The following is a 15,734-nucleotide window of genomic DNA, read 5'->3' as shown; positions in this document are numbered from 1 at the left end:
TGCATTTTAAGAATGCGTCTCTACTGACTTCCCCGACTGACTGTTTTTTCTGATTTTCCTTTCCCCATCGTTTCATTTTCATGATCATCCTATCATTCTATTTAGTTCTTATAAAAAACTATTTCTGTCTCGTTAATTTAATAACTTGTCCTTTAGTGTGCATTTTTGCCTTTATTGTATGTTTTTTTAAAAACAAAAATGTATTATAACATGAATGTCGATACAAATTCCACCTTAGTAAGCTTATGCTATGATGTGTAATAAGAGGGTCGCAAAGGCCCTATAACTTTATTTAGTTTTTTTTACAACCATGTTTTTTTAAAAAAAAGTTAAAATGTGATTCACTTAATCTTTGACCATGTGATTAATAAGAGTGAGTGATGATTTTACAGAGAAATGAAAAGGATTAACCCTTAACCTGCTGGAACCATTTTAGCCAGTCGTCGTCTGCTCTATACTGATGTATTGCTTGATTATTAAAATCCCTTAAAATTCTAATGGATTGTTCCAAGTTCAAAGCAGAGCAAGTCCCATTTCGTAAAATCCAGCAGGTTTAAGGTAAATGAGTCTAGTTTTTGAGGGAGTGTCAGTCATGTATGTCTGATGCTTTTAGTATTTTTTTTTCGGTTTTAGTCTATGTATTAAGTAAATGGCACTTTGTCGTAAGAGTTCTATTATATTTATATCAAATTATGTTACCGGTACAAGACCAACCCAGAAATGGTTAATGAATAATGCAAAAGTTTATTGTGCTAGGCATTTTTAAGTCATATATATATAGGTATATGACTATATATATATATTATAATATATATATATATATATAATAATATATTATATATTGATTACAGTTTTTACATTTAACAACAGTTATAGTTTGTTACATTCATTGCTTCTTATTAAATATAAATTATAAAATTATTTGAGTATGACCTTGTGTTGAAAACACAGATGTCATCGGGACATTATTTATAATTCAATTATCATTAGAATTAAAATTATTGTTCTGATTTTGCTTTAGTTTTATAGATCTATGAATTATGGCCATATAATGTATATTATTTTTCAATTGTTTACTGGATGATTATAGTTAAGTATTTATAGAATAATATAATACTGTAAGCTATTTCTGTCTCGCATTTATTAAATTATGTCTTAAAGTAAGATATTTTTATTATCCTACAGCATGGGAATTAAAGATTTTAAAATTATTATCAGTTGGTTTTCTTGAATTTATTCATCAAACATGCAATGTAGATACATGTATGAAGTTTCTTAACTAAATGTTGATTTGTTTATACCAGTAAAAGACTCACAGCCTGATTACCCAGTAAAGAAGCTCAATGCTTGAAAGATTTTTTTTCTCAGAGTTTTTGGCCCTTTACTGATTTTCACTGGACTACTTCTCTTATGCGCAGTTATTACAATTTGATTGTAACTTTACAGAATTGAACGATAACCATATATTTTAGGATTCTTGGTCAAAGATGATATTTAAATTGGATACTTCAGAGCACAGTTTTCGAATAATGTGTCAATTACTTTTAATGGGATAAAGAGAAGGCAAAGTGGCTTGTAACAGTTGTTCCCAAATAAATAAAAAAACATTTTCATCATAATGTGAATGCTAATGTATAGAAAAATTCTTCACTCCTATGTTTTTTGGATTTTAAAAAAGAAGAATCTATAAACATTGACCTTTTTTATGGCAAGTTAATGAAGTTACCGTGTCAGTAGCTTACGTAGCCATTTCCATACAAACTCTTAAATGAATCTGATAGGTTTGTAATGTTAAAGAAATGAGTCTTATGTAGATTATATGCTATTTAATTTCAGAAAACTATGTGATTAATTTCCACATTCTTATTAGCGCCCTTTGCAGCTAATTTTTTGTGGTTTAAGCCTTTGCCCATCGGGAACTTTTGCTTTAATGAAGACTACCTTCAACAACTAGTCCAATTGTGACAAAACAGAAATTACCAATATATATATATAATTATATAGCAAAGAAAAATAGTTAAGAACGTTCGGTCCGTTAATTAAGATAGTTTCAAGTGATAAAAACAGAATATTCTATGACATTAGATTTTGTCGAAACTCAGTAGAAGTAATCATATGTGAAACTGTTACAAAAAATAGAGGCATCATTCGAGCCGTTAAGAGCTTAAAAGAAACAAGTTTTAAATGATGTTTTCAGAACAGCACGTTTTCGCAAAACTTTATAGGAAGTATTATTTGTTGTCCTTTATAAGAAAAGCTAATGTCTGTTAGTTGGACAAGACTTTGTAGTTCAAACTGCAACCGGCGGATGTTCGTGAATCGATCCACAAAAATGTTACTATGTATGACATTGTTCTGGGTTAGCAGAATAAACAGCAGAAATAAATATTAGATAACGTCTTCTCGATTCCCGGAAACGCAAACGAATGGTCGTTAGCACAGCGCTTGCATACACGTGCTTAATTAATAACCCTTTAAACGCGATAGATATCCTTAGATGTGCGATCCATCCAGGTTTGTCAAAGCTCTCTTGTTTATTTTAGAAGTACTTACTAGTATTAATTTCATTGTTGTTCAGCGCTTTTGTGTAAACAAGCTTTCATCTAATGCTTGCAGATTGAAGTCCAGTAGCAATTTTGAATACAAATATACATCATTTTGCAAACATTTAATGTTAGGGTCAAAGTTTTCCCCCTTTTTATAGAGCTTTTTCCTTGAATTGACAAATTGAGATAATTACCAAGAACTATAAAGTAACAAGTGTTGTTTTGTTTTTTATTTTCCGACTATATTTACGGATGACCCAACATCCTGATACAGTAAAAATCCGGAAAAATACGTATACATGGCCCCTAGGATACCTACTCTGCTCTGGTTGTTGTTTTTCACAGAGACATCGTCGCCGGCCTGGAGTTTAAGTATTATCATTTGTGTGGCTTGTCTATAGGGATGCCGTAATTATGAATTAGCAACATATTTTCCATTAACGTCAAAAATAGCGTAATATGTTGGTCGCTTGCTGACAGACAACCCAGCAACCGTGGCGCACAATACATATGTGCCTGCAACAGGTGCCGTAAAAATGCCATGAATGTTATGAAAGGCGTTGCCTGTGTTGTAACAGCGTGATCAAACACAATATTTTGGTCAACGCCTAAAATGGTAAACGTCATGTTGCGTGACCGTGGCGAAGAACGCTACCTCCGATTCAACAGAACGCACAAGTCTTGAACCTGAAATGAGAATGATTATTATTTATATTAGTCCTAAATAGATAATGGACTCATTCTTGTCTTAATATATTGATATGTTAATTTCCTATTTTATCAAAATGCTAAATACTGCGTTGGTCGCTTTAATAAAACAAATTTAGGTGATTTAGACGAACCCGTTTCATTGTGATGTTCTGACAGTTTATGCCATTCCATTAATAACGAGCAAAATGACCATAAATCTTCCAAGTAAAATACAATGGTGTCAAACTCCTACCCCGAAAATCAAGGATTTATTAGATCTTCTATAAGTACAGTTTTCTGACATTCAGTTCCAAAAATAGCAATAGATGAATGTTTTAAAAGTTGTCCTATCGTTTTGAAAAACAGTACCATGTCCGTTTACAATCAATATAAATGTAGTTGTATATACATGTATTTCATATTACCTGATCTGATTTGTACGTGTTATGTTTCTGCACTGCGTCTCTACCGTTGCCTCATCTGTTACATTGTCACTATCATTCAAGCGCGTTGTCAATGCGTTCGCCCGTCACATGATTGTCATTCTCACAGTTTCTTGGATTATTTAGTTTTTCTAGTTCTGCAATGCGATCGTTCAGAGCTTTTTTCTTTTTCACGAAAGTCTGCCGCCATCATTTCCATTCTCCTTTCCATTTCGTCATTTCCGGCGTTCCACATGTTCAAAGTCGTTTTAAAAGTAACTCGAAATTTTCGTTATTGAAATCATTTGTGTCTTGAACAGTTTTAGTTGTTGGCATCAATGCGAACTCCGAAATAGAAAATCGAAATTATAATGCCGAAACATAAACTTGTTTCTGACTTCATTTTTCTTCTAGTTCCACTCTTATCGGATCTTTTATATACATTGTTCGTAGTTTGTGATAAGGCAGGTCAAATGTGACACAATCGTGTATTAATTTGACCCTTGTTCGAACAGATAACGGCCGTTGAACTATAGTATTTCCATCTTTTCCACTCAATACAATTGCGCAGTTGTTAGTAGTACATTTGTTTAATTTCAGAAAGTTTTCAAAAGAGCTGTTTGTTTTCCATATATATCTATATATATATATTTGCTTCATTACCAAAAATACATATATCAATTTTGATTCTTATATATTTTGTATGTTGGGAAAAGAGCTAAATCGCATGAACAAAAAAAAATAGATGAAAAACCAAAATATTAAAGTGTCAATAAGTTGAGATCAGATACTATTAAAAATAAATCTTACGAGTATAATCAGTGGTATGAGAAGTAATACGTCACATTTTATTTGAAAAGGTAGATACACTTTACATGCAGTGTAAACGTTAGTAAAGTGTGGTTAACCACAAACTTAGATTACGTCACATGGAACTTGTTAATCCGCCTTAAATTTAGACATGTTGCAATTCATAGTACGCATTGATTAATTCGCATTATTTATATGTTGAAAAAAAATGGAACATTTAAGATGTTTATCTCCTGAATAATGTGAAATAACCTCTAAAAAAATAAGAAAAATAACAAAATGTAATCTTAAAGTTGTAAGTGACTTATATTAAAATACTTAATCACTATAATGTACTAAAAATATCAAAAGATGATTCAGCTTTTTTTTGTCAATCAGCAAACGTTTAAATAGTATTGTAAAAAGAAGGACTCTTAAAATGAAAAAAAAAAAAAAAAAAAAAACGTCTGAAAAATAAAAATGTTTGTTTTATGTTTTCTTTCTGTACAGCTAAAGGAATGAGTTTTTGACATGACAGGAATGAAAATTATCATCCGAGATTAATGTTCCATTTGATGTAGGTGAAACCAATAACTTGTGTGCAAAATGTCTTTCTAATTAATTATTTCTAATTGTGAAAAATGAGCCATAGGAAAGCGTTGTAACGCTTTCCACTCAATTGGGCCTAGAATAGCGCAAAAATACGATTCACAATTTGTTTTTGAGTATATTCTTAAACATATTTTCATATTATTCAGATTTCAGTGGCCCTAATAATCAATGTTCGAAATCTAAATTATTTTGCGTTTAGGTGTTGGGACCTCAGTGGTGTTTCTTTAAAATTGTTGTATAGCAAATTTTAAAACAAACTCTTACATATTTCGAGCTTTTTACAAAGGATTTGAATAGAATCTTTTTTTCTGGAGATAGTGTGGAGTACATTCACATATGAAAAAATGATTTACAAATTTATGTACACTCTATTTTGTAAAACTCTTGACAGGAATCAAATATAATGGTAAAATACCCCATTAAGCATTAGTTTTAATATTTTAATAATATTAAAAAACTTTTTTATATTTTTGGTGTCCCGTTCAATTTCTTTTGCATTTTGACATTTTGTCAGGTGAAAGTCAAAATACTACATTGTTTTAATTTTTGCTACATTTTATCACAAATTATTTCTTACTCAGTGCTATACTTTCAGGTGATAAGCATCTTACATCTATCAACATTATAAAACAAGTATGTGTCATTTCTACAGAAAGAGAAAAACAATATTTACTTTTGAGTGTTTATCACCGAAAGTTTTTCTTTATTTTGTAAATACTAATTTCCCCACCAACGTACACATGTTCCCTATTAATCCCGCAGAATTGGAGATAAACAGGGAACTGAAGTAAATATTTTTAAAATGAGAATTTTTTAATGTTATTCTTCTTGGTCCAATTAGGAGGATTAAAAAAAACGCAGTTAATTCTCTTTTTAAATATTTATTTATTTATTACTTTTGATATAATGTAACTATAAAAAAGGAATTATTTTGTAAGCCTGCTTCTGGTTTAAAAAATTCAAGAAAAAAAAATGTCATAAAATTAATAAAGTATAGCATTTAAAAACCAAAAAATTTTTATATAATTTGAGCGTTTAAAAAGAAAAAATTTATATAATCAACAAATTTTTGTTTAAAAGAGGTACTGAAATAGTTAATAAAACCCAACTCATGTTTATAAAATATTAAGTTGTTTTTCAAGGTTTAATTTTATAAAAACCAGTCTACTGCCCCTAGGTCAAGTCACATGACCTAAAAAGCAAAATCACGGCGAAAATTATCATCATTTTTACTTTGTAAGACAGAATTTACAAAAAAAGCAGGGAAAAAGAAAAACAAGCTTTTTATTTATTATTAAAGGTAAAAAGACATTTTTTAGGAAATTTACATACTTAAACACTATGTTATTTAAATTAGCATTTCCCAAAATGTTGCTTCATAAACAACCCCTTTAAAACATTAAAAATACACAAAAAATGAGAAAAAACATTTTTTTTTAATGTACTCCATACACTTAATAATAAAAATAATAAAAAGAGAAAAGAAGAAGAAAACAAAAACAAACAATAATATAAAAATGATATTAAAAAAATTTTTAAAAGATTTTTAAAAAATAAAAAAAACTCTATTATATACAGACACACGAAAAAAGGCTAGTCTGCGATTTTCAACTACTAAGAATATGTTTCCTTACCACCTTACCAGCATATTTATGGTGTTGATCGATGTGTGTCAGCTATTTTTAGTTGCCCCATACTTCTTCTCAATAATGTTATGTTGTTTTTGTTGTTGTTTTTTTTATCATTGGTTCCATTAAGGAATGACTACCGCTTTAGCCGGTGCTATCGGTGATCGTGAAATATATTGCACTTTCCATTTGTCTGTCTTGAACAGTCTCAATAAAAAGTTTGTGGTTTTCAAAAAATTGTGGTTGCTAGTGTGCAGAAAATTTTGACATCTGTTTTTGGACCAAAAGAGAAGAAAAGTACAAGAAACATTGGATCTTTTACGGATACAAGTTCCATGAAGTAATTTTGGTGTCAATAATTTAAGATGACCATTTCCATCGGACTTCTTTAATCATCTGATAGGGTTTGTGTTAGTGTTTAAAAATGTGTCTCATGCTAATAAGTTACACAAAACTTAGGTACTAACTTCCACACTCTTTATATTGAGCAGGTCTTTACATCTAATTTTTAAGCTTGACTTTTTCGAAGAAAACCAGCTATTGCTACAGTCATGGTGTCGTTGACATTGCTATTGACCTTTAAGGTAAAATTATTGTAATTTTCTTAAATTGTCACAACTTTGATATTTAGTTATATATTTGATTCATACTTGCACTAAACGAACGCATGACAAAAGAGACTTGCTGAATTGTTATTCTGATATGACCTTGACCTGTAATGGTTAAGGTTAAATTGTTAAATTGTCCAAACTTTGTTATTTACTTACACCTTTGATATTTACTTGCACAAAAGAACACTTATCACAAAACGGACTAGTGGAATGATTCTGATATGATCTTGACATTTAATTGACCTTGAACGTCAAATTATAGAAATTTGCTTAAATCTTGATAAATTTGTTACTTACTTATGGATTCGATTCATTCTTTGACAAAAGAGCACTTATGACAAAAACTAACATGTTGAATAATTCTGATATGACTTTGACCTTTTATTGTTCTTGACTCTCATTCACTGTCAAATTACTGAAATTTGCCTAAATTGTCATCACTTCGTAATATTTATGGATTTGATTCGTTCTTTGAGGTGACAAAAGCATTTATTACTTAACTGAGAAGCTCGAATAGTGAATGGCATTGACTGTCAAATTCAAATAGTGGACTTTGAATTCTTTTTGTTAAATGAAAATTATTTTTTGAAGGAGTGCTCTTTACTATAATATTCTTCCTCTGTTCTGTGTTTGACTTTAGAAATAAGAAAATGTCGAGCGTAAATCCTGATACTGATGGTAGCTTGATTATGAAATCCCTTAAAATTCTAATGGACTGTTAGTGTGTCCTTTAGAGTGCATTTTTGCCTTTATTGATGTTTTAAAACAAATATGTATTATAAATGAATGTCATAGAAACTCCACCTTATAGTTAAGCTTATGCATGATTGTAATAAGAGGTCCAAAGGGCCATAACTCTTATTTAGTTTTTTTTTACAACCATGTTTTTTTAAAAAAAGTAAAATGTGATTCACTTAATCTTTGACCATGTGATTAATAAGAGTGAGTGATGATTTACAGAGAAATGAAAAAGATTAACCTTTAACCTGCTGGAACCAGTTTTAGCCAGTCGGTGCCGTCTGCTCTATAGTGATGGTAGCTTGATTATGAAATCCCTTAAAATTCTAATGGACTGTTCCAAATTCAAAGCAGAGCAAGTCCCATTTCGTAAATCCAGCAGGTTTAAGGTGAAATGAGTCTAGTTTTTTGAGGTGTCAGTCATGTATGTGCTGAGCTTTGTAGTAATTTTTTTTTTCGGTTTTTAAGTCTATTTATTAAGTAAATGGCAATTTGTGTAAGATTCTATTTATTTATATCAAATTCTGTTACCGGTACAAACTAACCCAGAAATGGTTAAAATAATGCAAAAGTTTATTGTGACAGGCATTTTTAAAGTCATATATATATATATATATATATATATATATATATATATATATATATATATATATATATATATATATATATATATATATATATATATATATATTTGATTACAGCTTTTACATTAACAACAGTTATAGTTGTTACATCATGCTTCTTATTAAAAAATAAATTATATTTACATAAATTATTTGAGTATGAACTTGTGTTGAAAACACTGATGTCATGGGACTATTATTTATAATTCAATTATCTTTAGAATTAAATTATTGTTCTGATTTTGCAAAGTTTATAGATCTATGAATTATGGCCTATATGTATATTATTGTAATAGAAAGAGCACCGAAACACGAGGCTATCTGATTTGTACGAGGGGGCGTAGCCCCCGAGTATAAATCAGATTGCCGAGTGTTTGGGTGTTCTTTCTCTTTTGTATCATAGTCAAACATGACAGCACGTTCCCTGTTGTCATAATATGAAACCCCAGAAAAAAATTAACCCAATGAACGAGCATTTGAATATGATAGTTCTGCCCCCTTCCCTTTCTCTGCCGTCACAATATGTAAACCCCGGCAAAAATGAACCAATCCAGTGGCATTATCTGGAGTGCGGGTAACTGATACCCGCACTCCAGTTACCGCACTGTGCATGTATATGTATACGATTTAACTCTGACACTTTTTCAACAGAAAGGTACCCAAACTATGATACAACAATTTTTACTGGATGATTATAGTTTCTATTTTATAGAATAATATAATACTGTAGTATTCTGCTCGCATTTATTAAAATATGTCTTAAAGTAAGAGATATGTTTATTATCCTACAGCTGAATTAAAGATTTTAAATTATTATCAGTTTGGCTTTTCTTGAATTTATTCATCAAACATGCATGTAGATACATGTATGAAGTTTTAACTAAATGTTGATTGTTTATACCCAGTAAAGACTCCAGGCCTGATACCCAGTAAAGACTCAATGCTTGAAAGATTTTTTTCTCAGAGTTTTTGCCCTTTACTGATTTTCACTGGACTACTTCTCTTATGCCAGTTATACAATTTGATTGTAACTTTACAGAATTGAACGATAACCCAATATTTTAGGATTCTTGGTCAAAGATGATATTTAAATTGGATACTTCAGAGCACAGTTTCGAATGAATGTGTCATTACTTTTAATGGGGATAAAGAGAAGGCAAAGTGGCTTGTAACAGTTGTTCCCAAATAAATAAAAAAACATTTTCATCATAATGTGAATGCTAATGTATAGAAAATTCTTCACTCCTTGTTTTTGGATTAAAAAAGAAGAAAGTCTATAAACATTGACCTTTTTTATGTGCAAGTTAATGAAGTTACCTGTGTCCGTAACTTACGATGACCATTTCATCAACTCTTAAATGATCTGATAGGGTTTGTAAGTGTTAAAGAAATTAGTCTTGTGTAGATTGTATGCTATTTAATTTCAGAAAACTAAGTGATTAATTTCCACATTCTTATTAGCGCCCTTTGCAGCTTATTTTTTGTGGTTTGTTTTTATGACAGCCATAAGCCTTTGCCCATCGTTTACTTTTGCTTTAATGAAGACTACCTTCAACAACTAGTCCAATTGTGACAAAACAGAAATTACCAATATATATATATAATTATATAGCAAAGAAAAATAGTAAAGAACGTTCGGTCCGTTAATTAAGATAGTTTCAAGTGATAAAAACAGAATATTCTATGACATTAGATTTTGTCGAAACTCAGTAGAAGTAATCATATGTGAAACTGTACAAAAATAGAGGCATCATTCCGAGCCGTTGAAGAGCTTAAAAGAAACAAGTTTAAATGATGTTTTCAGAACAGCACGTTTTCGCAAAACTTTATAGGAAGTATTATTTGTTGTCCTTTCCAAGAAAAGCCAATGTCTGTTAGTTGAACTGTTAGTAGTTCAAACTGCAACCATACCTATTTGGCGGATGTTCGTGAATCGATCCACAAAAATGTTACTATGTATGACATTGTTCTGGGTAGCAGAATAAACAGCAGAAATAAATATTAGATAACGTCTTCTCGATTCCCGGAACGCAAACGAATGGTCGTTAGCACAGCGCTTGCATACACGTGCTTAATTAATAACCTTTAAACGCGATAGATATCCTAGATGTGCGATCCATCCAGGTTTGTCAAAGCTCTCTTGTTTATTTTTAGAAGTACTTACTAGTATTAATTTCATTGTTGTTCAGCGCTCTTGTGTAAACAAGCTTTCATCTGAATGCTTGCAGATTGAAGTCAGTAGCAATTTTGAACACAAATATACATCATTTTGCAAACATTTAATGTTAGGGGTCAAAGTTTTCCCCCTTTTTATAGAGCTTTTTCCTTGAATTGACAAATTGAGATAATTACCAAGGAACTATAAAGGTAACAAGTGTTGTTTTGTTTTTTATTTTCCGACTATATTTACGGATGACCCAACATCCTGATACAGTAAAAACCCGGAAAATGACGTATACAAAACCCCTAGGATACCATACTCTACTCTGTTGTTTCTTACAGAGACATCATCACCGACCTGGAGTTTAACTATTATCATTTGTGTGGTTTGTTTATAGGGATACGTGATGAAGTTAGCAAGAGTTTGTCCGTTTACATCAAAATAAGCGTAATAAGTCTGGTCATGGTCGTTTCTGACAATTCCCCCAGCAACCGTGGCGCAGAATACATACGTTCCTGCGACAGGTGCCGTAAAAATGCCATGAATGTTATGATAGGCGTTGCCTGTGTTGGTAAAAGCGTGATCAAACACAATATTTTGGTTAATGCCTAAATGCTCAACGTCATGTGGCGTGATCGCGGCGAAGAACGCTACATCTGATTCAACAGAACGCGCACGTCTTGAACCTGAAATGAGAATTATAATATTTATTTCTGGTAGTCCCAAATAGGTAATGGACAAATTCTTTTCTGATATATGGATGTGTTCATTTCTTATTTATCGAAATGCTAAATACTGCATGATCACTTTAATAGACAAATTAAGGTGATTTAGACGAACCCGTTTCATTGTGAGTGTTCTGACAGTTTATGCCATTCTATTAACGAGCAAAATAACTATAAATCTGCCAAGTAAAATACGATGGTGTCAAACTCCTACCCCGAACATCAAGGGATTTATTAGATCTTCTATAAGTACAGTTTTCTGACATTGAGTTCCAAAAATAGCAATAGATGAATGTTTGTAAAGTTGTCTTATGTTGAAAACAGTACATGTCCGTTTACAATCAATATAAAAATAGTTGTACACTTGTATATACATGTATTTCATATTACCTGATCTGATTGTACGTGTTTGTTTCTGCACTGAATCTCTACCGTTTGTCTCATCTGTTACATTGTCACTATCATCAAGCGCGTTGACAAAGCGTTCGTTAGTCACGTGATTGTCATTATCACTGTTTCTGGGGTTATTGAGTTTTTCTAGTTCCGTAATGCGATCGTTCAGAGCCTTTTCTTTTTCACGGAAGTCTGCAGCCATTATTTCCATTCTCCTTTCCATTTCGTCATTCCGGCGTTCCACATAATCAAGTCGTTTTAAAAGTAACTCGAACTTTTCGTTATTGAAATCATTTGTATCTTGAACAGTTTTAGTGGAGGCATCAATGCGAACTCCGAAACAGAAAATCGAAATTATAATGCCGAAACAAAGACTTGTTCCTGACTTCATTTTTAATGTTGACTCTTATCAGATCCTTTGTCAGATACATCCTATATCAGATACATTGTTCGTAGTTTTGTGATAAGGCAGGTAAAAAGTGACACAATCGTGTGTTAATTTGACCCTTGTTTGAACAGATAACGGCCGGTGAACTAGAATTTCAATCTTTTCCCCTAAAAAAATTGGAGTTTTTAGTAGTGCATTTGTGTAATTTTCAGACGTTTTCAAAGTTTTTTTTGTTAAAAATTTGCTGCATTATAATATTATGTGGGATAGAAAGAAAAGGAAAGCAAGTTGAAAAACCAAATATTTAAGTGTCAATAAGTTGAGATCAGATACTATAAAATAAATCTTATCATCACTGGATATGACAGTATATACGTCATATTTTATTTTGAAAGTTAGATAAACTTTACATGCAGCGTAATGTTAGTTAAGTGTGGTTTACCACAAACTTATATTACGCCACATGGAACATGTTAATCCGCCTTAAATTTAGACATGTTGCAATTCATAGACTAATTTCCACCTGTATAAGCATCTATCAATGCATCTTCAGAAAGGACCGACGTTGTAAAAATGAATATACAACATCTAAGATGTTTATGTCCTGAATAATGTGAAGTAATCTAAAACTGTAATCTGAAAGATGTATATTGACTTAAATTGTAAATACTTAATCACTATAAATGTACTAAAATGTAAAAAATAATTCGTCTGTATTGTAATCCAGATGTCAAAATACGTTTCTATGATAACTGTGGGTTTACGTTTTCTTGTAAAATTAAGGGACACAATTGAGGTTTTCTGACATAATTTTTCGAGATTAATGTTTCATTTGATAAAGGTCAAAGCAAAACATTGTCTGCAAAATTTAGGATCATTCCGTTTTTTTCTTCACAATATTTATTTTAATTGTGAAAAATGAGCAAGACTCGAGCATTGTAACGCTGGCCAAGAATAGCGCAAAAAAGGGAAGATTTTCAATTAATTTTTAGTACATTTCTTGATTATTTTTTTATAAGTGGCCCTATTAAACAATGAAGAAAGTAGCACTGAATGTGATATTATTTGTCATAAAAGTAGCAACATGTAAACAAAGAAGTATTTTTACTTCATTAAATACCTAAACACTGTACCGAATACAACAGAAGCAAAAAATGATTTTGGTTATGGGCCAAAGAGTCAATTTCTGGAAACTTTTAACGGAACACCAGATATAAAGAGCTTTAGAGAAATGAAAATAAAGGCATTTCTGGGGTATAATATGCATTTAAGCATAAAAATGTTTATAATTTAATTAAAATAGTAAATAAAAAACTTTTTTTCGGTGTCCTGTTACAATTTCCAAAAAAAAACAACATAGAAGAGTTACCTCGTTTAAAATTTGCTAGCTTTTATCACAAATTATTTCTTACTCAGTGCAATGCTTTCAGGTTATAAGCAGCTTACATCTAGCAACTTTTAACTTTATAAAACAAGATGTGACCTTCCCCACGGAAAGAGAAAACAATTTTTTTATTTTCGAGTGTTGATAAAGCCTTGAAAGTGTTTTCTTTTTTTGTTAAATATTTGAAAAATAATTTGCCCTTGGGTGACAAAATTTCTTTTCTTTTTTAACCCCGGAGGTTGGGAGATAAACATGTGAAAAATTTTTAGTAAAGATAAAAATGAAAAAACATGTGAAAAGATTAAAAAATGTGAACATTTTGAAAATTTTTCCAAATTAAATGAAAATTTTTAAAGTTTTTTTCTCTTTGTGTCCAAAAATTGGATAAATTTAGAAAAAGCAGTTAATTCTCTATTTTTTAAAGTATTTATTTGGGATATTGGGAAATTTTGATTAAAAAACTATAAAACGGGAAAATTTAAAAATTGAATTTGTTGTTGAAAGGCCTGTTGTTCTGGATTAAAACTCCTAAGAAAAAAGATTTCATAAAATTTAGTAGGTCAAGCAAGTATAAGTAAGTAAAATTATTTAAAAAAAGGAATATTATATATAGAATTCGATGTTGTATAAATGAATAATTTATATGATCAACAATTACTGTTATAATACTTAGTAAGTAGGGGACTGAAATAGTGAATAGGCAAAATTTTTGCAAGCATTTATCATGTTCATAAGATATCGAAGTTGTTTACAAGTATGAATCTTTGTAAACAACCAGTCTATGTGCCATATGTAAAGTCACATGACCTAAAAAAAGCAACATCACGTAAATAACATCATACATTTTACCTGTCTAGTAAGACATGGAATTCACAAACATCAAACAAATGACGAGAAAAACATTGCTTGTTATTTGATGTAATGAACTGTAAAACAGACATTTATTATGGAATTTACATACTATAAACACTATGTTATGATTTTAAATTAGCATTTCCAAACATGTTGCTTTTCAATAAAAGACGACCCATATACATGTAAATGTATTAACATACACAACAAAAGACGAAAAATACATATATTTTAATTATTGTACTCACTACTACTGCTACTGCTACAAAATGAGAAAATACATAAAGTTTATTTATAGTACCCCACTACTACTGCTGCTACTGCTGCTGCTACTGCTGCTGCTGCTGCTGCTGCTACTGCTACTACTGCTGCTGCTGCTGCTGCTACTACTGCTACTGCTGCTGCTGCTGCTGCTACTGCTGCTGCTGCTGCTGCTGCTGCTGCTACTGCTACTGCTACTACTACTGCTGCTGCTGCTGCTGCTGCTGCTGCTACTGCTGCTGCTGCTGCTGCTACTGCTACGTGCTCCTGCTGCTACTGCTACTGCTACTGCTGCTGCTGCTGCTACTGCTACTGCTACTGCTACTACTACTACTACTACTACTACTACTACTAATAATAATACTGGTACTGCTGCTGCTGCTGATGATGATGATAATAATAATAATGATAATAATGATGATGATAATAATAATAATAATAAGAATAATAATGATAAGAATTATAATGATAAGAATAATAATGATAAGAATAATAATGATAAGAATAATAATGATAAGAATAATTCTTCTTTTGGCAGATTACTAATGGTGACATTTTGATTTCGAATGCATACACACCCTCGTAGATCATTTTTGTATTACTATAACGGTGTACATGTAAATGTATTGCTATACATTAGATAGTGGTGGAAACATTAAAATAAAATTATTTAAACAAATTGAAATGAATAGATATTTAATCAATGAACTTTGAAGTTTTAAGTGGTATCCGAGTATATATATTTTCATTATAAGTACAATACTGTATTTATGCCGGCTCGCCACGGCGAGCCGGTATTACGTTAGGATTTTACTGAGAAACAACCTTAAACTCCGAATCCATCCAAAAATTTAATCGAAGCTTAGCTTCCAGCTTTCTACAAAATTTATCTATCAGGGCTGGGATCCAAA

The 15,734-nt window shown here is 31.0% G+C and overlaps 1 protein-coding gene across 2 annotated transcripts; it reads right to left on the bottom strand.

Moving 5' to 3' along the window:
- Positions 1 to 3,022: 3,022 nt before the first annotated feature.
- LOC132740469 (uncharacterized) lies at positions 3,023 to 12,380 on the bottom strand. 2 transcript variants are annotated; one of them, XM_060728376.1, is made up of 2 exons: positions 11,936 to 12,380; positions 3,023 to 3,233 (listed from the first exon to the last, which is right to left on the bottom strand). In XM_060728376.1, exons 1-2 carry the CDS (start codon positions 12,327 to 12,329, stop codon positions 3,148 to 3,150), a joined length of 480 nt encoding a protein of 159 aa, XP_060584359.1. In that variant the 5' UTR covers positions 12,330 to 12,380; the 3' UTR covers positions 3,023 to 3,147. The 2 variants fall into 2 exon arrangements, with proteins under 2 accessions (XP_060584359.1, XP_060584358.1); XM_060728375.1 differs by lacking the exon at positions 3,023 to 3,233 and adding an exon at positions 9,858 to 11,506.
- Between the last annotated feature and the right edge of the window lie 3,354 nt (positions 12,381 to 15,734).

Source organism: Ruditapes philippinarum, unplaced genomic scaffold (genome assembly GCF_026571515.1).
Source record: "Ruditapes philippinarum isolate M1 unplaced genomic scaffold, ASM2657151v2 ctg6821_1_1_1_1, whole genome shotgun sequence".
NCBI lineage: Eukaryota > Metazoa > Mollusca > Bivalvia > Venerida > Veneridae > Ruditapes > Ruditapes philippinarum.
Note: the sequence above shows the minus strand (reverse complement) of the source record. Positions and strands in the feature narration are given on the sequence as shown.